We start from the raw sequence: 24,835 nt of genomic DNA on the forward strand, positions 1-24,835 counted from the left end.
CAAAGCAAAAGAAACCATCAAGAGAGTGGGGAGACAGCCATTGACTGGGAAAAAATATTTGCCAACTTTATATCAAGAATCTACAAGAAATTCAAACATCATGAAAAAGATTAAAACAAACAGCTCTATTAAAAAGTGGTCAAAAGATATGACTAGACACTTGTCAAAGGAAGACATATGAGCAGCCAACAGATACATGAAAAAATACTCAGCCTTACTAATCATCAATATGTGCAAATCAAAACCACACTGAGATGCCACCTAACTCCAGTCAGGGTGGTCATCATCAAAAACTCAAAAAACAACAGATGCTGGGAGGATGTGGGGAAAAGGGAACACTTCTACACCGTTGTTGGGAGTGTAAACAGTCTTTGTGGAAAATAGTGTGGTGATTCCTAAAAGATCCAAAAATTGCCCTTCCATACAATCTAGCAATCCCCCTTCTGGGATAATACCCAGAGGAACTCAAATCACTCTATGAAAAAGATACCCGCACATACATGTTTCTTGAAGCATTATTCACAATAGCAAACGTTTGGAACCAACCATGCTGCCCATCAAAAGTGAACTGGATTTTTTAAAATGTGGGACATATACATGATGAAATATTATGCAGCCATAAGGAAGGACAAAATTATGAACTTCGCAGCAACTTGGATGGACTTAGAGTCTATAATACTCAGTGATCTATCACAGAAACAAAGAACTGAGTACCACATATTCTCACTCATAAGTGGACCCTGAATAATTATCATCATACTATATAATACTACAAGAAAGGGATTGGCAGTAGCAGGAAACTTCCGGGGGTGGAGGGGCACACTTTATCAATAAGGGCACCTGATCTCAAACCAGGTGAAGTGGGGACAAAAGTGAGGCCCAAACTTTACCTGTACAATGTTCATTTGTATACCTAACATTGAATTGTACCCCAATAAAATAAAAATTAAAAATAATAACAATAGCATTTAATAATGAAATCTTACAAAACTGCATTAAAGTTTCTATCCCCTTCCCCTACCCACTGCCATATTGACACACACAACACACACACACACACACACACACACACACACACACACTCTTGACTGATAAAGACTTAGTGATTACTTCCCCTAGCTCCACTTTCTACCAGATGCACAATATGAGTAAATACTTTGCAGTGTCAAGAGCACAGTGCTTATCAACGGCAATTTTCAAAAAGGAAGAAAAAGCAAAATACGCATTTCTTTAAATAGCAAATAATCCACATATTAAGACTTCACATTTTTAGCCAGAAAGGTCTTTAATCATTGAACCAATACCAAATACCCTCATTTCACTTAGACATGAAGAAATTAAAGCCTAAGGAAAAAATTAGCTTGTCCAAAGTCACACAGCTTATCTGTGACTTCGGTTCTATAAAGTCTCATCCCGTGTTCTAAAGAACTCACTCACACCAAACCACACAAGCCAAGCTCAACATGATTAATCACCTTGCAAACAAGAATATGGTTTATAAAAAAATGACACTGGTGCCAGGCTCGGTGGCTCAGCCTGTAATCCCGCGCCTTTGGGAGGCTGAGGTAAGTGGATTGCCTGAGCCCGCGGGTTCGAGACCCGCCTGGGCAGCGAGACCTCATCTCTACAATAAATGAAAAAATCAGCCGGGTGTGGTAGCGCATGTCTACAATTCCGGCTACTTGGAAAGCTGAGGTGGAAGGATCGCCGGAGCCCAGCAGGTCGAGGCTGCGGTGGCCAGGAGCAGCCACTGCACACCAGTCTTGGTGACAGAGTGAGATTCCAACTCAAAAAAAAAAAAAATAACACTGGTATTCCACAAAAAAATTATTAAAATGATAGTCCCATAGTGAACTAAGATTTCTAACCACTGAAAAAGACACTGAGAGCCACAGCACATGCCTAAGATGTAGTGAGCTAAGATAATCCCCTGAGCTTTTGCTCATGAAACTGTGTCATGAAGTCCACATCTTTGTCCAGGGTTGGGGAAATAATTTGTCTTCAGCTTCCACACCATTTTCAGTTACTCTTTCTAGCCAAAAAAAAAAAAAGTTTAAAATACCATTTTATTCTCCTCATAGCAAAGAATATGAGTTATAGCATGAGAGAAAGAGAAATTAGCATTAACTAATGGCATCTCACAACAAAAAGAGAAGCCATTCCTAAGTCTATACAAGGGTACAGTCCCAGGTATTATATTAAGTAAATGAGAGAAAACAAAGTCCTGTGGAATTTACTAATAGAGATTATACTTTTTAAAATGCATGCTGAGCAATCTTATAAGCTAAATCTAAAATGTAGCCTGTAAGATTCTTTATGTGCTAAAAGCTGGAATTTTACATTATTAATGTAAATAATAGTACTGTCATATCTGTTTTGTGTTGCTATGAAAGAATACTTGAGACTGGGTAGTTGAAAATAGATTTATTTAGCTCATGGTTCTGCAGGCTGAGAAGTTGAAGGGCATGTCCCAGCTTGTGGCAAGTGCTTTCATGCTGCATCACAACATGGCAGAGGTTAAAGAGAAAGAGTGCAAAAGAGGAGGAAACCTGAGAGGCATCCTAGCTTTATAACAAACCACCTTCAGAAACTAATCAATTCCAAAAAGTACTAATCTAGTCTCTCAAGAACCGGAACTCACTCACTAGTGACAGAACAACACCAAGTCATTAATGAGAGATCTACCCCCATAAACCAAGAACCTCCCAGTAGGCCCCACCTTCCAGCAACTGCCATATTGGGATCCAATTTTGACATGAATTTTGGGATAGAGACAAACAGACCTTATCCAAACCATAACAAGGAGAGGTATGTTAATGTCTCTGTATCATTCAGTTAAACAAAGAAAACTGGAACCTGGTTAAAGGACAAGTCTTCAGAGTTAAAGGATGAATAAAGAGAGACTTCCAGAGATAAATATGTCTATATATCAAAGTAGGTAAAACACAGGGCCATTTTTTTTACATTCCGAAGGATTCATTCATCATTCATTCAATCAATGAAAACTTTCTTTTCAGTACCTCTTAAGTTTGAAAGACACTGTGATAGGTCTTTTGAAAACAGGGTGAAGGAGACAGACAGGGTGATTACATCAGTCCAGTAAGATGCTAATCCTTCCATTTGTCATATAACTTTTGTTGCATTGTGTCATTTCTTGAGGATCAATTGGCCCTAATCTATATAAAGCAGCTGGCCGAGACACAATTTAGAGGGATCAAGAAATAAAATACACACTGACTTGAAGCAAGTCCCACAAGACAAAGTCAGAGAAAGAAGAGGAACTGGATATCAGTTATCAGATCCAAAAATGGAAGACTTACTATTTCAGAGGCTGATAGTCTGCCAAGATTCCCTCACTTCCTCCTCATAGTTATAAGACCCTCCCTAGTCTTAATAGGCACACAGCATTCAGTTAAACTATATATTTCTCAGCTTTCCTTGCAGCTAGATTAGGTTCAGGCCAATGGATCAGGGTAAAAGAAAAACATTCAACTTCTAGATCACATCCTTTTAGAAAGGCTCTCTGTACTCATTCGCTCCCATTCCCTCCTTTCCTCCCTCCCTCCCTCTCTCCCCCATTTCTTTCTGCCTCTTTCCCTCTCTTCTCTCTCTCTTAGAAGGTGGCAGTTCTTTGTGCAGCAGGTCTCTGAAATTCATAATTTCTTTTTGATGGTGCAAAAACGCTTTGCATGCACAGGATAACCTCTGTTTTTTTTTTTTATAAAATGTCCCTGAAAAGGCAGGTGAAGACATATGTAACTGTTGCAATTAAGTAATAATACTCTGCCTCTGATCCAAGGCTTCATGCTTGCTTTCAGAACAAGCAGAAAGGTATACAGATATTAATAACATAATGAGCTCTTAAAAGACGCATAGATCTATGAACACCATTGGATAAGCTTATATGCTATGGACATGGTAGCTGAAACTAAGTATCTATTCCTTACCTGTTAACATGTTTGTCAAAAGAAAAGATTTATTGTCAAGGTACTTTTACCAATAAGAGTCATCCTCTTCAAAGTACAAAGAAGCAGAGAAGTGGAAATTTTACAAGGATGACTCTGTGACTAACGAGCTGTTCTAATATTTTTCCTCTTTCTTTCAATTATCTTTTTCTATGTGGCATGGTCAAAAGACTTACTGCCCCATTTATATTTCTACATCTATCTCACAATAAAGCAACAGTACTGAGAAATTTTGTACAGCATATCAAACATGGTTTATAGTAAACAAAAATATTTTTCTCAATTTTTCTCTTTCACAAAGAATTACTGCTTCTTTTCAAAGCTAATCCCATTAGGACCTTCCTGCTTCCTCAGAAATTATTCTCTAACAATGATGATTTCTCTTTCTTGTATCTTTAGTCATTTCTCTCTGGGAGTCTCTCGGCTGCCTGCTTGTGTCCATATGTCTCTCTATTTTCTCTCTTCCTCTTCCTCTTTGTGTATCTGTCATCTGTTTCTCTCTTTCTTGCTATTTCTGTGTATCTTTTGCTTTTGTCTTTTTGCCTCTATCCTTCTCTTAAGAGCCTCTCTCTCATTCTCTCTCTCTTGCTCTCTCTCGCTCTCTCACTCTCTCTCATTCTCACTCTTGTTGTTGCTCTCTCTCTCTCTCTCTCCTCATATACCCCATATCTAACATCCAGCATTTCCCCTCTAATAAAGTAAACAGAATTTCTTGACATTAAAAAATATAAATCTTCCTTTATCTTTGAGATTGCAAGCTCTTAACATCCAAGCTCTTCTTTGCACTACCAACTTTACAGAGAAGAAGTCTACCATGAATTGAGAAGATAAAGTTGAAAAATTCATAGGTAAACCTTGGAGAAGAGAGTACCAAAGTGCCAAGTCAAATAAGATGGAAAACAGGGAAGACTTGCTATATTTAGCATTTGGCTTACTGGTAACTCGGCCAGAACAATTTCAGCAGAGTGGTGTGCACAGAAATGGATTTCAGTGAGCTGGGAGTGAATAAGAGAAGAAGAAGAAAAAAACAGAGTTTAACTGCAATATTTATTAAGTGCCTACTCTGCTAAGAACTGCACTAAGTCTTAGAAATACAATTGAAAGCCAGCTTGACAGTCTCTGACTTAAGGAGCTTACAGACTAGTGTGAAATAAGACAAAGTGAAAAATAACATGATGGTGCTAAAACAAAGAAAATACAGGGTTAGGTAGAAGCTGGTCAGAAGGACACTGACACCAGATTTAGGAAAATGACATATTTTAGCTAGGGCAAAGGCTGCAAAATCCTAGTCCTCTTTTCTTTCTTGGGCTTACATCTCAGTTGGACATTTTCAGCCTCTTGTACAGTTCGGATGTACAGACTTCTAGTCGGTAGGATGTGAGCAGAAGGGAAATGCACCACTTCAGGTCTGGCCTATTAAACTTCCTCCATGCTTTTATCTCCTCTGGTGAACTATTTGGATACCTGACCTGAGACACCACAAGGTGAATATGCCAAAGTTTTTATCAGTCTCGCCCCTCTCATCACTGACTAGAACAGATACCCTTCCCTTATCTACTCCCCTCTCCACCTGATAAGCAAGAAATAAACTTCTATTGTCTTTGAGTTTCTGTCATCTTCTGTTATGGCAGCCAGAATTATCCTAAATGAAGTATATGATCTGAAGGATGTGAGGGAATTGGCCCAAGAAAGGCAATGGCATGTATGTGTTGGCACATCCATCTCTTGACTGCACAGCAAGAACTTTGACCTTGTTTACTCAACTTTATACCTCTATGAGATGACCTTGTTTACTCAACTTTATATCACTACGACACTACAAATATGAATCAGTGACTCGATAAATATTCACTGAATGAAAATGAACTAATGAACTGCCTTAGTATGGAGTTCGATCTTTTATTTTGTTCTCTATTTTTTCATTATTTCAGTTTACAGACAATGAATCTAGACAACCACTATCATTTGCATTTTTTCATTATGTTAAAGCTACTCATTCTCTCCTAAACCCAGTAATTTTCCTCACATGTACAGCACTGATAAATACACCTCCAATACTGACTTTAGCTGTATCAATGACTTTCATGTCTAATTTCCCAACCTTATGACACTAATGTTATGCACTCTGTGAGGAAGCCCTAAATATTAATTCATAGTGACTATGTTATCTCTTTTACACTTAGTGTGAATATTTTTTAGGGGTTGCAAAAAAAATTTTTATTGCTCAATTTCAGCATGCTAACTATCCAAAACTATGATTCTTTTCCTAGTAATAATAACAAAAGTTGTCAAAAAAAGACTACCTAATATACTTAAAAGAATACTTATTAAATTTGTATCAAGTCTTTAAATTGTACTTTTTAACTTTTCTTTTATAACTTGCCATATATCTGTGATATTTAATATCACCAGACTAAATTTAAATTGATATATTATTTAATAAATTATTTGAACAGTCAACTGTGGCATTACTAGCACATTTTTTAGATTAGCCAAAGGCATAATTATTAGGGACAGTTATAATTATTCTAATTACATTAACATTTGCATATAACAGTACCTATTTCATACAGCTGATGCTGGCCTCTATTTTAAGTACATTTTATTATTTGCTGCATTACTCCTGAAATTAGGGAGTCATACTATTTATCTGATACATAGTGTGTGTGTATGTGTGTGTGTGTGTGTGTGTGTGTGTGTGTGTGTGTGTGTGTGTGTGTATGCAAATTACACATTACTGTATTGATGGATTTAATAGGAAACAAGTCAGCATATAATGTGTTTTTATTATGCATTATGAATTTTTTTAACATTTGAGACTATAATGATGAAAAAATCAGAATCCTTGTCCCAAGAAGATCATCATCTAGCAGCAAGAGCAGACTTAAATAGTAATACTAATAAGAAGAGTTCCAAAAGAGATGCAAGTATAACATGCCATGTCAATATGATAAGTGAACAATTGCTTTTGCTTACAGCAGGGATGGTGAATTAACCTAGGGCTGAAATTCAAAGATGAGCAGCAGTTTCCCATGGCAAATACCAAGCATGTCAAGATAATTCAGGTAGGAGAAATGGATTCATGTAAATACACATGCACAGAAGTGGCCATCGCACTTGGGAGCAATGACTAGCATGCCATTGCAAAATATTTGAAAAGTATTCTATAAGCAACTTTACCCTGTAAGCAATGTGGGAGATGGACCAGGGGAGGAAGAGATGAGAGGAGAAGAGAACATCAGTTAACTACCCATGTTGACAGTCCAGATGAGGTATGATGTAGACCTGGAAAAGGCAGTGGAAATGGAAAGAAAGGATATGTCAGAAATGAAAACAATTAAACTCAATCCTGAAAGAGAAAGGAGGTAACTACGGTTCCATAACTTTTGGAAATAGTGGTCCCAAATAAGAAATACAGAGTGAACAGCAAGTTTGGGCATGTTGAATTATATTGAGATTGTTGAATTTGAGGTATCTGCAGAGTAATCTGAAAAAGATAAGAGTACAGAAATAAATAAACGGACCAAGAGCTTAGAAGTAATGTGTAGCCAGAACGATATAAATGTAGGAGAGATCAGGCACTGAACTATGAGTGGAGATAAAAACCCAAAGGAGGAAGAACATTTAAAAATATATCTATTTGAAGAGTGGAGAAAGATGATCAATAAGAGAGATAGATAATGCTTGGCCATAGTGGTAGAAAGATACAAGGAAACAGTTGGCTTCGCAGTCTAACATCACTACCACTCAGCCAGTAATATTCATGACACTTGTCCTGGGTTCATTTCATTGTTACTACATTTCTCCCTCTTTGATCCAGCTCTGATTTGGTTCTGGGCATTTGTCTTCTATCTTTAACTTAGAATCTCTCTCTCATTAGGCTTGAGAGTTAGCGCCTACCTTTCTGGCTCCTTTTGGCTCTGGCTCCTAATTCAAAACTTGCGCTCAGCAGATTTAGATTGGATTTCTTTTCTGAACATTAAATTAGAAAGACAGTACCTTATCCAGCCAACCTCTTGGAATCCAGCCATGATCCAGGCCAGCTACAAAAATGAAAACTATCATGAATTGACTGCTAACCAAAGCCAGGTGTTCTATCAACTAATTTAGTCTGCTCTGCTTGAACAGCAATTCTATATGTGCAAGCATACTTCTCCTAGCCCTGTCTTCAGATGAAGTGACAACGATCATACATAGGTAAGAGTGAGACAGGATCCCAGAGCCTACACTCCAACCACCACCTCCTGCTGGCCCTCAGTGTGCCAGCCAGTTCATCCCATTCCAAACCAGGAGGAGATTTTGAAAATTCTTAGCTTAAAATTCAAAAGAAGACAGAATACAGGAAGAACTGGACACTTCACTTTCCCAAACATTGCAGAGAAGTAAAAAGCAGAGGCCAGAAGAGAAGCCAGTGGATTAGCCACTTAGGACGTCCATGGCTGCCCTCCTGGAACACCCTACTCCCCTCACAGTGGTCACAGTGGTAGAATCAGCACCATTTGTGAAACAAGAACTGAAAGAGTATGTGGAGATACTAACTTCAGACTTCTCTATCAAAAAGTTTGACAAAGAAGGAAGGAGAGATGAAGAAGTAGTTTGAGACACAGGCACATTGTAAACAACTTTTATTTTTTAGATGAGAATCTGATGAGAGGTCTTTGATAGGCAGAGGAGAAGGAGCTTCAACTGACACAAGACAGGGAAAAATGGATAGGCCCCGAGGGAGGGGATGGCATGGAGAACACAGGTGGGCAGCCAGCTTGGGGATGCTCCTCAAGAGAGAACTAATTGGGAGAGGAAGACTGCAGATGACAACGAGTTAGGAGGTGGAAGAAGTTGAGAGCTCACACGCCTGGGGCCATCTGTTTCCTCTGGAAAGTAGGAGGTAGGGCCTTCTGCAAAGAGCGATGCTGGTGGAGTGGAATTGGAAGATTTCATGAGAGTTGTAAAAGGATTGTAACAACCACCTTGGGAAATGCAACAGGGAGCTGATGAGACATATGAGTAAAATGGCTGCTGAGTAGGAACAAGGGCCCAGCTGAGGATGAAGCCCATAAACCTATAATGGAGGAAATCGAAGTGATTATGTGATTTCTCCAGCTGGGCTCAGCCTCTCCAGCAGGAGCAAAGAAAACAGCCAGTTGGGCTGATCCTGATGAGGGTTTCAAAAACAAAGCTGCAGAGAACAAGGAGGTGAGAAAATAGAGAGCATCTAAGTGTGTCTAAAATCATTCTTCATGGTTCCTAGCTATATAGGAAAAAAGTTAATCCAGCAGGAGAGTGACAGGCTCAGAAAACAGGGGGGCCTTGAAAGACTGATGGCCATAAGGAGATGTAGGATGAGAAGGGGTTGGGGGAAGGGTCGCTGAAGAGGAAAGACAATGTTAATGACAACAGTTGGCTTATAATTTCTTCTGCTCCCTGATTCTTTCTATTTTCTTAGGCGTCTTAAACCTCCTTGCTGGTGAATTATTGAACATGCTATATGTATTAAATCTTCTCTACACTAGCTATTTTCCAACTTGTATTTTTGCTCTTGAGTTTCTCTCATTGGCCCCTTGAAATCTAAAGTCTATTCCTTCAATATTAGCCACTAGCCCATCTGGCATGGGTGTGAAAAAAGGCAGCTCCCCAAGATGAAGGTGACCACCCACCAGGGCCCACGGCTAAGAGAAGCTGGAGTTCGACCCCCTCATCCCCTTGCTTTCGTGCAAGGCACACACTCCCCAGCCATATCCTGATGTCCTGTGTGAATCCTGATGAAACATTTTGAAAATACGTTTGGGGTTATATCTCCCTGGATTGAGAGTAAAATCTCGATTTTATGAATGGATATGTTAAAATCGTCTGTGAAAAATGTTTTTAATGATGAAAAATAAAGAATACAAATGAGGAAGAGCATAGCTATGAGAATCCTAAGATGCATATCTTTCAGTAAAAGAAACTCCCTGTCAAATGAAGTGACTGAGTGTCCTCTCTGATGATGATTTAAACTCCTCCATCAAACGCAGAAACTTAAAATGCAATGGTTCAATGCTAGATTCATAACTTTGGATATTAAAGTGAAATTCACTTGACAAGGTCAAATATTTTAAATACATTTAAATCACATCACAGGAGAGGGTATGAATCAGGGAGCAGAGAGCAGACAAAGGGACTGATAGGGCTGTCACTCGACCAAACTAAAAGATGTCTTCCTTTGTGTCAGCCCCCACATGCAAGTCCATGATTAGCAAGACAACTCAGACTCTATAAGCAGGATGCGATGCTCTAATGGCAGAAGCATGACTCGAGAGAGAAGGACCAACTTCCGTCCCTCTGAGCATTATAAAAAGCTCCTCTTAAGCCTTGGTATTTTTAGTTACAATATTTATAACACATACCTGCTTTCCTCTTTAGAAAAAAAAAAAAAAAGCCGTCTTATCTACAGATGGGATGGACAGGTCTCAGAGCAGTAAATGAGAACAATTCCCGGAATCTGAGGAACAGCATTGCCATCTGTTATTTAGCAAAATTTAATTTAATTGATGAAACTGCCTCCTTTCGGTGAGGAATTTTGGCTTTTCAGAGATGTACCGGATAGTGCAGGATTAAGCCATTAGATATTTATATTTGGGCTGTAGATTATTTTTTAATATAGCCATAAATACACTTTAATTCTATTAATCAGAATTTATAAATGTGACAAACTAGTACATAGTCTATAAACTGATTTTATTTTGGCAATGAAAATATCTACAAGTCCTAAAAGAAACAGGAATCACTATCACTTAACCATTTAATCTTTAGGACTGAAGTAGAAACTGAAAAAGAAATAATGTATTTAATTATTTTTTCTGATGGAGACATCAGCATTTATATCAACAAAGATTTACAGAGAAAATTCAATCATCTGTAAGTGAATAATTATCTATGAAAATTTAAGTGACTATTTTTCAAATCTGCCAAGAAAAATGCTTCTAGGCTACAAACTCTTGCTTTTTTTTTTTACTACAGGGATGTAAATTAATTACAAATTAACTGATGAATGACAGAATTCAGAATAAATGTTCAAAATATATCCCAAAGCCAAATGCGATTTTTAAGATTATGAACTACCAACCCCCTCAGCATAAGCTAATACTCTGACAATTACATATTTATACCTATGAACACATACATACTTTATGATTCACACACAGAAATGTAGATATTATACATGCATTTCTTTCTGTAAATATACTGCCATCAAACTCCTACCATTGCTTTTCAAAATACCACATTTTCTCTATAAATGGATAAAACAATATTTATAAGTCTTATTCATTGATCAAGAAATACGTAAACAAATATTTGGGGCCAGTACTGTGCAAAGGGGCCTAGAACAGCAAAATGTGGAAGAATACAGTGTCTTATTCTGACCCATTCCATTGACCATCACTACCTTAAACCTCTTACAAGTATAAAAGTAAATATTTGAAGTTCAATGCTTCTTATCTCAAGACGGTTGCAATGAAAGGTCTGAAATGGTAAAATTAATTGAAAATACCAGGAATGAAGAATGGGCTGATAGTCCATATGTGCATCAGAGGATAATCATTTCCACTGGTCAGGGGCTAAATGGAAATGTGTGATTAAAGCTGTGTCATTTAGCGTAATGGCTCATTTAGAGACTCTAAGAAGAGAAATATGTCACAGAAGCTTGAGTGATGCTTCCAGAAGCCAAATAAAATCACAGGGGGCCCATTGATCAAGTATCTTCTGTGTTATTCAGGAAGTCTGATGCTCCAGATTTCACCCATCTCTCTTCATATCATCAGCCTCATAACCGTAAAACGCTCCCAACCAAGATGGTTAGCTGGGTCTGTGGGGGCAGTGTTGCAGATTTAAAAACAATGTTTAAAACTTATGTATTGTACATAATATCTTTACCCAGGTTGAAAGATGGAGAAATGATTCAAAGGCTTCTTTGCCAGCCTCAATGATATATTATTAGTAAAGTCATTTTATTAAATCCCACACTCTCAACTACAGTAAGTATATAATATATACAATCTGATGATCAAGTGACTGTTGCAATCTTTCTGAGTTATACATGCTGACCTTTCAGAATTTTCCATTGTTAGAAAAGAGTAAGACAAATCTACCATCCTCAAATCTACTAAAAAGTCACAAATTCAGATATATAAACAATTTTTTATATGTAAATTTTTTATACTCTCTTGGGTTCTATGAGCTAATATCTCCATTTTACAGATGAGGAAACATAGATTCTGAAAGGTTGAAAGTTAAATACTATCATTAATAAAGCAAAATGGGAAACAATTATTTCTTCAGTATAATTGTATATGTAACTATAATAACTGAAGATGAAAATATAAGGTATCCTAAAGTATCTGCAATTGAATCTATAATATTTCAATACTCAAATGTTTCATAGAATTCTGAGAACTTACTTCATCACATTTCTCCTAATTTTCCATCAACAAGAAATATACATTAAATACCTTTCTATTATACACCCTAACAAGGCCAAGTTGCAAACCCTTTTGTTCTCATGTATATTTACCAATGTTCTCTAACCTTTTCTAGCCATTTTGTAAGTGTGTGTTATCAGTTCAAGGGGAATTAAATCAGTGTGTGGAGATGGAGCAGCTCAAATTCATCAAGATGGAAATAGCTACTCACAGCATAGAGTCCACAGTGTCCTTATTTTCTAATACTAATGAGCACATTAAAGAGGGGCAAACCTTCAATAAAACATTTTTTTTCAAAGCATATAGAGGCAATTGTTATTTGAAGATGATTCCATGGACAGTGATTGCTCTATTAATATGACTTGAGCGGACATTATTACAGTAATATTTTTGAGCACCTGGAAAAATTCAGAGATTTTTTTGTTTAGCGCTGGTTTCATTGATTTGCTTGGTTTGAATTTGGATAAGTGCTCTGCCCGGCCCATCATAATTCCCCCTCTAGTACTACATGGAAGTGGAAAACTACAGTGCAAACTGTGCTCCACAATGAAACTAAAACAAAGCAAATCACACACACACACACACACACACACACACACACACACACACACACACACACACACCTTTTCCCTCTACATCTTTAGTATCTACAGCATGGGGGAAGGTTTTCAGTCAACAATTTGGACTCTTTGGGTGTTAGTTTTAACTATTCTCCCTTATCACAGTATCACATAATCATATATCACATAATCTCCCTTATCACAGTCTTCCTCTGAAGGACATGTTCACCAGCACTCCCTAGAGTTCCTTACATATTAGGTGTATAGTGAGTCACAGCTATTATTTTTCAATCACTTTAAATTCTATTTGGGAGTAAACAAATTTAAACACATATGTCTTGATACATATGTACCAAGATAATATAACTCAGGTTTCATATGCCGAACCAGCAAAGAATTCACTAGATAAAAATACTGAAACAAACTTAGTTTTGGCCACCTCAGTGTTACTAACTGAATGTTTTATTTATTCCAAGTCTCCTTCAGTGCAAGTCAGATACATATTTTTTAAACCAAAACTACAGGAATTCTGAGACTTTTCTTCAGTCTACCTAACCCTTGGCTTGACCAGGCTGCTAGGACATTACTGCCCAGCTCACTACACCTACCACTATCTTTATCAAAGAAAGGTAATGAGATAAGTCACAAACTATTTTCCAAATAAGAATATGTGAACATCTGAGGTTCTGCTGAACATGCCTAGCAATTTAAGTCTTCAACCGTTTATCTGCATAGAGTCCTGTTACTGTAGACCATTTATTGAAGGACATTCACCAGAAATGATTTTTCCATTTTTGTGAAAAACAAAAAGATATATATCCTGTTTACATTATATATATATACATACATACATATATATATATTCAAAATAACATGCATTATATTGATCTAATTAAGATAACCCCCTGGATTAGTATGTATATAAACACATGTTTAATATATACTAATTACATATTCATGCACATTCATTATGATAGTCCCTTTTATATGAGACAGATGTGTTCCCCAACCCTTTTCATTGGATGCCTAAAACCCCAGTTTGTGTCAAATCCTATATAATCCCATTTTTTCCTATGCATGCATATAATAAATTTTAATTTATAAATTAGGGACAGTATGAAAGGGAACCCACAATAACCAGGATTTTAAAATTGTGTATTCTTACAGGTTTAAACTTCAGTCACCTTCAAAGGACTCTCCATTTGATGCAATACACCTATTGAGACGCTTTTTTCCACTGCTCAAAACAGTTTTTGAACTTGTCGATTTTATGACTTTTAGTGCTTCTGCCGTTTTTTGTTTCACCTCTTCCACATTGCAAAACTTATTCCCCTTGATAACTTTTTTCATCCAGATAAACAAAATAAAAGTTATTCAGGGGGAGATTAGGTGAATAGGCAGAGTGGGGCACAGGGGCCCCAAACCACTGAACTCTCAATGCAATATGAGCAGGTGTGCTCATAAATTACCCCTCGTGAAATGGGCAAATGTGCTGAAAGAATCTCCAAAGAGAAATTCACTGAAGCCAAATGCAGTCTCTCACAACAATGCTAGCTGATGGGTTCCTAGAATACTTATCTAGCATGGGAAGCCTTTACTACAAGGCGCCCATCCTCTAAAAGATAATTCCGGGATTTGGGGGTGCCTTCTCATAAAAGACTAAGAACAATAACAATAAAATATTAACAATTATAACAATATATTGTTTACAATTTCACAAATAGAAGATTTCTTCACCTTTTCACTTAAAGGAAGTACTTTAAGGGTTCTCTTTGGTATGTCAGAATTGCCCACAACACTCCCCTTACACTTTGGGACCATTACTAAATAAAATAAGGGTTACTTTAATAAAAACAGTGCAATACCATGGTAGTTACTCTGATAACCAAGCCTGGTACTAAGTGACAAAGGGATGAGTCACATACCAATGGGACTGGGTAGGATGGAGTAGGATGAAGCGAGATTTCATTATGCTTCTCTGAACAGCATGCAACTTAAAAATCATAAATTATTTCTGAAACTTTCCATTCAATATTATCAAACCCTGGTTGACTGTGGGTAATTGAAACCATGAAAAGCAAACCATAGATAAGGAGGAACTACTGTTTATATATGTACATGTACATATGGATATATATTCCACTTAAAATAAATGAATCCACTAGATTATTTTCAGGGCATCTTACTATAATTATTTCAATTTGGATTAAATGCCACACTTTAGCTCTAATTGTTTTTTTTTTTTAGTTTAGTTAACATTAAATACATCATCTTATTTCTAAATATTTAATTTTCAAGGCACAGTTTGTTTTTTTACAATAGTTCTATGCTTTTGTCTGTGTTAAACTTACATCCTTGCTGTGGATATCCTGCAGAACACCATCCTGGAAAATTGAACTGGAACTACTTACAAGCTGATGATGCATTACACCAGTAAGGAAAACAGCCTTTACCTCCTGTCGTTTAAAACTATACATTCAGCTCTTTTCAGTTAAAGACCAAACCAACCTGGGCAAGTCTTCTCTACTCAACTTAGCTGTTAACTTTTGTCACCACTTTTGCTGTCAGTTTGAATTGTCTTTGAAGAAAGAAATGAGAAAATGGAAAATGTTCCTTGACTTGGCAAGCAGCAGGATGGAAGTGAGAGAAGGCAATGAACCCCCTGCTGTTGATTTGTTCCTGTGCTTGTTTTTGTTCTGGAGCTGGTAGTAGAAAAAAACACTAATGAGACCCTTTTTTGATGATTGGGAAAATGTTCTGAAATGATTTGCTCATCTGGATCCAGACTACTGTTGCTAAAACCTCATCTTACATATTCTTCTACAATTCCCCACCTATGAGGCTAAAGAGGACTTCTTAGCTCACACAGTGAAGCAGAATAATTCTCACTGTTTCTGCTTCAACACATAATCTTATTTTTTCCTCAAAGGAAGAAGGAACATTTTTATGTTTTCCAAAAGACTTCATGTTAGCTTTTATTTAATGGTTCTCAATAATGACTTTTTGGCCTATCATCTATCATGAATGAAAAAATGGTATAGTAGTAGTTAATTTCTTTTGAAGTTATTTTAGTATTGCCTTTTTCTCCCTGATGATAACTAAGTAATAAAACATCCAAAGAAGCTACATAAATTGTAAAACCCCAATAACAATAACTGGAATTCCATAGTAGTAACTCCATTTCAAACAAGTAGGTAGATACAGATTCTGTGACATAGTATCAATATGCCAATATTTACACTCAAAAAGCAGAATTCCTCTTGCCTACACACACAATATTCTATTCTGACACATGCACAAAAATTGATGACATCTCTTTTGGAATTGTTTCCTCCATATTTTATTTTTACTACAAAGAAAATAAGGTAAAATAAATGAATGATGTACCTCAGTTTTTCTGTTTCCCAGAGACTTCAGAAATTCCCAGTTTTCAATTCTAACCAGTCACTATACTCAGGATTGTATAGAACTTTCAAGATATTGTGCAGATCTGACAGTTGTCATGAACTTAGGAAAGGTCTATGGATTTCGGCATGTCTGGGCATGAATATGTGTTCGGTGAAAGACAGGTGAATGAGCTCACCATTAACAAAGGCAATAGAAAGGAATTTAAATTAATGGCAGGCGGATTAAGAGGACAAATCAATACAAGAATAAGTCTGCAAGAGAAATAGTACATTACAGATTCAGATTATGAGAGGCAAACAAAGACATAGCCAAGCCTAGTTTGAGGAAGAGGAACAAGGAAGGGACCACCCCATTTGTATTGGAAGGAAAGCACTGTAATTGTCATCTTCAAGCACATGGTGGAGTGGTAATTAAAAGAGGAAGGAGAGAAATGTGCCATCCTTTTTTTGCCTCATCTTGCTTTTTGCTAGCCTGATATGACTTTATTTTCCTCAGTTATCAACAAAAAGACTAATAATTTCAGGAAACTCCAATGCTAACTAACATTTTGAAATTCAGGAGTCCCTTTGCTGCAAGTTTACTAATAAATTTGTTCTACACCTAAATTAAAAATTGTACTCAAGGACATTTTATTTATTGAAATGTATTTTCACTTACTGTACCTCAAGTCAAGGATAATTTCTATCCTTTAGAAGAAGAAATAGAGGCCCAAAATGTCCTATCAAACATACTGCAGAATCCTTAGTAGAAGTTTTTCAAATCTTTCTGTGACATTCTGTTAACTTCCTGGCAAAATGTGGCATTGCAACTATTTTTGAGTTATTAAAGGTCTATCAGTTGGTTTTTTTTTCCCCACTGGAGTCCTCTCTGTCTCTGGTTACAGTTAAAAGAAAATGAAGGTATCCCAAGGAGTATTATAGCATCCAAACTGAGAATCTTAGTCAGAAAAACTTTCTCATATTAATATTTTACAATTTTCCATCAAGGAAAATTAGAATTCACTCTCTTTTCTCCTTCCCCTGGTAAATTTAGGAGATTTACAGCAATTATCCTTACAGCAATTAGAATCTTTACTATGCCATGTTTATTAGTATTGCTGGCACAGAAAATCACCATAAACTTAGCCACTTAAACAACACAAATGTATTATGTTACAATTCTGTACATCAGAAGTTCTATGAAGGATCACTGGACCAAAGTCGAGAGGTTGGCAGGCTGAGTTCCTTTCTGAAGGAGTTAGAGGAAAATCTGTTTCCTTACTCATTCTAGTTGTTGGCAGATATCAATTCCTTGCGGTTGCAGGACTAAAATCTCTGAAAATTTTCTTGTTTATTCTCAGCATCTAGAGGTCAGGTGCATTCCTCCTGGCCCCATTTCCCCCATCTTCAAAGCCATTATCCACAAGGCAAGTCTCTCTCATATTTCACATCTCTTCTTCATCTTCTCCCATTGCATCTCTCCAACTCATATTTCTACCTTTCCTTTTCCACTTTAAAGAATTCAGGTGATTAGACTGGTCCCACCTGAGTATTTCAAGAAAATCTTTTTATTTTAAAGTCCTTAATCCCAATCACATCTGCAACATCCCTTTTGCTTTACCAGGTAAGACATTCAAAGATTCTAAGGATTAGGGCCTGAGCATGTTTGGGAGGCCTGAGCATTTTTGTGCCTACCACACCACAAAATTATTTTATGTCACAAAGAGGTTCACCTTATACCTGCACCATAACAAAAATAAAATAAAAAACATCTCTACTTGTTTACTTGTTTGAATATCTTTACTATGGTAAAGGTTTGACTAATTGCTTAAAATATTGGCATATTCCATATTTCAAATTGCAAAAACAACTACAGAGTGACATTAGAAAAAGATGGAAAATTACTAGGTGAATTTCTATGAGATCCTTGGAATATCTGTTATGCAAAGTTTAAATCCTAGTATTATGATTTAGTAAGTGTGCCAACTATGCACTTGTATTTGCATCAACCGAGCACTGAGACAGAACTTAAACTCACTATCAAAACAAAACTAACCAAATTTTCAGTTTTATGAAATATAAAATGAAGCTTTGAAAAATAGTGAAAACTATCCATTACGATCACTAAAACAGCATTGCTAATATTTCAAGTGAATGAAAAAGAAGTTTAAAACTTTTTTAATGTACATTTCATTCTCATCTCATCCCTTGTTTGTATTTTTAAATGGACATTATTAATATAGCAGTAACAAAAGAATATGTAAATAAGTATCCATTATAAATAAATAGACATATGCCTACAGGGGTTGCCAAAAAATGTACACACTTTTTAAGAGATGTTATCTATGTATTATTTTTTGAAGTTGAATTGAAGATGGTAGCAATGTGTAGTATGATGTTCGCCCAATCTTGCTTCCACTATATTCTTTGACTGCCCTACCTGTTACCTGGGGATGCTAGCATTCATTTGATTAATGCCATCTTTTGAGTGAACGTCATACTTGAAATATGGATACTTTTTTTTTGGCATCCCCTGTATAAATATAAATAAGTATATTCAGGGTACATATCCTAAAGTTTACTCATCAGAGTGAATCATCAAAAAGATTAAAATTATTATACTAATAAGCTCATATTAAGTACATTTGCTTGCAACATTACAAATTAAAACTGTCTAAAAAAATGATCAATTAACCTGGTATAACCTTTTCACAAGTTTTATAACAGGTAAACCAGATCGAGATTTGTCATGATTTCAATTAGTCACTCAAAAATGTCATGAAAGAATGGTTACTAAGGAGTCCACAATCTTCCCATTTTGGAAACATTGGGTAAACATTTTATAAATGCTGCTTTTTCTAAACAGGCAACTCAATTTTAAACATTGAACTTTGAAAGTCATAGGGACATTTGAAATATCAGATATCCCTTTCTAGTACGTGAGAAGTTATATTTGCTATCATCTTAAAATATATCTCCTCCTCATTTCTTGCTGTGAAACATACAAATAAAATCTGTCAACTACATTAGCAACAGCTAGAAACTTCTAGTTCTCTTGATTTGTCTATGGTCCTTGTGCAATGACTTTTCTTTTTTTTTTTTCTTGTGACCAGAAAAATATGTCACAAGTCAAGCTGTACATATTGCTAATAAGTAGATAATAAATAACAGATACTTCTCATAATACTTTTTCTTCTTGATTGGGATTTTTTCCCCTCCCAAGTCATGCTACTTATCTGAGGGGTTTTGCTTGTTTGTTTGTTTCTAGTAGGTGCACACTGTATCTAGTAGATGCACCCTTCAGAAACATAACAAATCCCCTTCCACTTACCAAACTATTCCCTGAGCCCCAGAGCCAATAGGCTTGAGATTCTGGTAGCGCTTGAGAACTGTGAAGGTTGAGTCTCCCACTTCCACACTGTAGAACTGGTTGTCAACTTTGCTTTTGCTCATGTTGTAATGTTTGGCAATATATGACACATCCACTTGTTTATCGAATCCCTGTCAAAAAGAAGAACAATAAAAACATGAGACAAGTGAATAGCCAGGATGATAATGAGATGTAGAGAAGCTTGTTCTTTTAGTGCTTACTAATACTTGCCATCTATCATCTGTTCATGAAGTTCATATGGAAAAAAATATGTATCGGTCCATGCACGTTCACATGGAATAAAAGATCTTAAAAGGAAGTGCAAAGAATTGTTTTCAATATTAAAACTATTTATAATAGAATAATCTTAGATTGGATTCACATAATCTTTTCTGAAGTGTACCTAAAACCATTCATTTATAGAACAAACATCTAATTAACATATATTGGTCACAGAGACTATACAAGATACTTCAGGATTAAAGTAAATCCTTTAAGTAAAGACAAAGGTGATCACTGATCATTCATTACAATAGTCATATGAGGAAGGATAAAAGACCATATCTAAAACCCTTTCTCAGAAAGAACTGAGATACAAACTTACATGATGCTTTAATTACTTCAGTTAGGTAAATTTGAATTAAATAGTGTTGACTTTCTTTCCTCTCACTAATACCAAAAATGTCATTATTCTGAATTAAGCATAGAAACATTTTAATTCAAACTGACATTATTCTAAAATGTCACATGACATTCTTTCAAAAGCTTAGATTTTCAATATCTTAATTGTCGCATTTTTTTTATCTTTAGAAGTTCATCTATCAATCATATTTAGTAACTGAAGAGTCTGTCCTTAAATTTTGATTCATAAATATATGTATGATATAAATATCTATTAACCATGATTATTATTTATCCATAAATGATCTTATATTATTCTATGAAGTAAATAGTATGAGTTCTATAGCCAGAAGGGACCCACAGAATATCATCTAGGCCATTCCTTGAGGCACATGACTGGTGAATTCCTACACAACAGACACCCCTTCTTGCTGATTTTGTTCGGGTTTTGAGCATCTGCATTTTCTGTGGGTTCCTCCCCCGTCCCAGCAATTTAAAATTGAGCAATCTACACCAGTAGTTCTCATTAGATGTGATATTAACCCATTGGGGCAATTAGGAAATTTGAAGACATGCTTTGAAACATTACAATAATGGGAGATATGGCTTAAATTGACTTGACTTCTCTAAGATGCTGGTTGTCCTGCAATTAGTGAGATATTCCCATGCAATGAATAATCTCCCACATACATCACAACCTTTGAATGCCCTGCCAAAGTTTTAATTAGTGAAGAACCTGCCTATACTCTTTTGAGCCCAGAACCTAAACCAAAGAATTTTTGTAGGATTTTAACACACACTATATTTTCCGAAAATCTAATTCTGGTATAATCTGAAAGAAGATTTAAACGTCTTTAGGCTCTGAAACTCTGGGTAGATCATAAAACGATCTTTCTTGGAAAGTTTCGGCGGTTCATCCCTAATAAAAAATTGAAATAGAAGTACCATCTAATTTCTCCCTGTATGCTCTTGGAAAGGGATCCAGACAGCAGCAGTAATGTAAATGAGGAGAATACAGCGGAGATCATATGAGCATGAGTGGCAACACCTGTAAATCCAGTGTCAGAATCCTGAGACTCCAGGTAACTGAGATAGGCCTGAGAGCAAAGTACACGTGACAGGCACCAAACTACAACTGGATTAGATATGGTGGCAGCATTCAGTACAAATGCACACAGACCTCAGAGAATAAAGTGGACTATATTTTTGGAACTTAAGTTGTTTGGACAGGAAACTGAAAATACAGGTAATCTACAAACACAATAACTAAAGTTCTGACATCCAGAAGGCAGACTGTGAAACATGGAATAGGAAATTAAACAAGACTATTAAAACACAGGGCATTGCATGCTTATTCAGGGAACCAACAACAGGGTTTAGAATTGAGACACTGGCTGTGAATAACAGCAGAAACAAGAACAGTAGTATTTAAACAGTCCTTGATTTCAACCACAGTACCAGGAACTGCTCACCACATCATGGCCCATTTCTATTCTAGACTTTTTGGCATAAGAGCGGAACAGCCTGATTAAAGCCTTGCTTTCTTTTCCTGGCTAAGAAAGGTAAAAAAGCAACTGGAGCCAGAATATCAAACGAATTCATCTGCCAAGGTTAATTTGGGATGAATGAATGCCTGACTTGCCACATGTCACATTCTGATCCTTCTTTACATGCTTTGTTATTCTTGTTTCTGGCCACCCCACAAAATCTTTAGCACACACTAGGTTCATTAGAACTAGAACATCCACTTCCTTTTTCCCCACATGTTCCCTTCACTTTCGAAGTATGGACTGTATTGCATGTACTTTCTAATCATTTGCAGTGACCTTTATATTACAGACTCCCGACTTCATGCTGTATCTTGGCACCACCCTACTCCTTTGGAATTGGCTGTGGCTTTTCTAGCTACAGTCTCAGTCTTCATATTATACTTGAACAAACCTGCTAGCCCTCCTCTTCCAACATTTCAATGTATATTCAAAGAAACAAGGAAGTCTAATAATTTATGCCACTTCTTTTTCAGGCTCACTCTAAGAGATACTCTAACATTTATAACTATTTATTCCAACAAACAATGATGATATATATATATTATGTGCAAACACTGGGTTGGGCACAGGAGATACAACAACAAAAAAAGATAGAAGGTTTTTGTCGAGAATGAATACGACCAAGCAAGTAATTAAAATATTGATGATATATTCCAGAGTAAAATAAGAGAAGGCATTGAGAGCAAGCAGGAAGCAGTGTCAACCTAAATAACAAACAGAGAGAAGCTCTCTAAAAGAAAATGATATTTATTTGAGAATAGGGAATTGCAAGGAGAATACACAGGCCATAATGCCACAGTTAAACTATGCATATTCAGGAGTTTTTTTTTTTTTTAAGCCAAAGGTTCTTAACTGAAAAACAAGGATTACATAATTGTTTTGAGATGATTATCCTTGCATACAAGAACCAATAACAAGGGTGATGCCAGTCAAAGTTTAGACAGGCAGTTGCTGGGCAGATGTCTTCACAGAAGTATTTTTTGTGTAAGGTTGTGATGGCCTTTGTGCAAAGTTGCAGTTTTTGCAATCTTTTGTGATAGTTTTTGTTATCAGGCATTTGCAGGTGAGACCCATTCTCTTGATGGCCTTCCTTGGCTCTATTAATCGGGTTAAACACACACACACACACACACACACACACACACACACACACACACACACACGACTCCATTTTGATTCTGACAACTTTCACAGTAGCAACTGTTTGCATTCATTCACTATCATTAATTCATTTAACTACTATGTATGTATACTTATTAGATTAGTTTTCAAGTTGGTAATGTTTGAGAAGAAACTTGATTATGTTTTCCCTGACTAACAATATCCCCAGACCACCTTTATCATTGGTTCTTAGATATAAGTGTGCATCTCGAAAAACTGGCCATTCACAGTCACCTCTTGTTGGGTGGGGAGGGTTGATAAAATACAAATCATCAGCATAACAGTCTGGAGATTTGGACTCGGGAATCAGCATAGATCCTGAGGCTCTGCAGATTAACAGGCAGTCCAGGTGATTCTGATTTGAGGGTCTGAGGAACTGACTTTGAGACAAACTGCATTCGACCAATCTTTCTCAAAGCATGCTCCCTGGAGCACCAGTATCAACATCTCCTGGAAATTTGTTAGAAATACAAACACTCACTGTCACCCCACACCTATCAGAAACTCTGGGGTTGGGGCCCAATCATCTATGTTTTAATAAGCCCTCTAGATATTCAGATTCATGCTGGGGAGCCACACATTGGAATGGAGGAATAGCCTGAAACACATGATACAGCTCTGCTTCAGTTATTTAAAGAGTAAAACACTTACTATGCAGCAAAAATAATATTTCTGTATCTACACCAGGAAACATATTGTGTGGCTCTACAAGCTGCTAAATTTTGTTGGTCATGGCACACATAAACTGGAAACCAGGATCCAAGTTACCACAAAGATTACCCTACACCTTAGATTAAAGTATTTTAAAGAGCCCCACTGCCCCAGAAAGTCTCTTTATTCAGACAGGTCAAAAGTTGAGCAAATGCTATGATGAAGTAAATCATGTTAACTCAGCAATTGGTCACACACCTGAAAAGTACCTGGTAAGTTTTTCCAGTGCATACTAAAACAGGATTTTTCATATAGTAGTTATATATGGGCTTGGTGATATTTTGGTACAGTGATTAAAACAATCACAGAACTTATCCACCAATTTTAGCAATAAGAGAATTCTCAATCAAAAAGCAACAATTCCTGATTAAAATCCCAAATGCCCATGCCATAAGAGATAAGATAGACAAGTGGGAACTCATCAAACTGAAAAGCTTCTGCAAAGTAAAAGAAATCATCCAGAGAGTGGGGAGACAGCCTACAGGATGAGAAAAATTGTCTTCCAACTGCATATCTGACAAAAGCCTAACATCTAGGATCAAAAAGAAAATCAAATGTACTGAAAGGAAAAAAAACAAACAGCCCCATTAAAAAGTGGGCAAAGACATGAATAGACACATCTCAAAAGAAGACATATGAGCAGCCAACAGACACATGAAAAGGTGCTCAGCCTCACTAATCATCAGAGAAATGCAAATCAAAACCACATTGAAATACCATCTAGCTCCAGTGAAAATGGCCATCACTAATAAAACAAACAGATGCTGGTGACAATGCGGAGAAAAGAGAACGCTTCTACACAGCTGGTAGGAATGCAAATTAGTTCAACCTCTATGGAAAACTGTGTGGCAATTTCTGAACTAACTAGAAATTGACCTTCCATATGACCCAGCAATCCCCCTTCTGGGAATATACTTGGAGGAACTTAAATCACTCTACAAAAAAGATATCTTCACACGCATGTTTATTGCAGTACTACTTACAATAGCAAAACATGGAACCAACCGTCTTGCCCATCAAAATTTGACTGGATTTTAAAAAGTGGTACATATACA

The 24,835-nt window shown here is 36.5% G+C and overlaps 1 protein-coding gene across 6 annotated transcripts in view; it reads right to left on the reverse strand.

Moving 5' to 3' along the window:
• Positions 1 to 24,835, reverse strand: part of MAPK10 (mitogen-activated protein kinase 10) — a 145,177-nt gene that overhangs the window by 102,309 nt on the left and 18,033 nt on the right. For all 6 annotated transcript variants that reach the window (XM_021710077.1, XM_021710075.1, XM_008053277.1 and 3 more), the window contains exon 2: positions 19,699 to 19,868. Coding sequence is in view for 5 of the 6 variants with exons in the window: in XM_021710075.1 (XP_021565750.1) it covers positions 19,699 to 19,868 (170 nt within the window). In the remaining variant the exon portion in view is untranslated. The remainder of the gene's footprint in view (positions 1 to 19,698; positions 19,869 to 24,835) is intronic.

The sequence above is a fragment of the Carlito syrichta genome, unplaced genomic scaffold (genome assembly GCF_000164805.1).
Source record: "Carlito syrichta isolate Samal-C Ts95f unplaced genomic scaffold, Tarsius_syrichta-2.0.1 Scaffold288018, whole genome shotgun sequence".
NCBI lineage: Eukaryota > Metazoa > Chordata > Mammalia > Primates > Tarsiidae > Carlito > Carlito syrichta.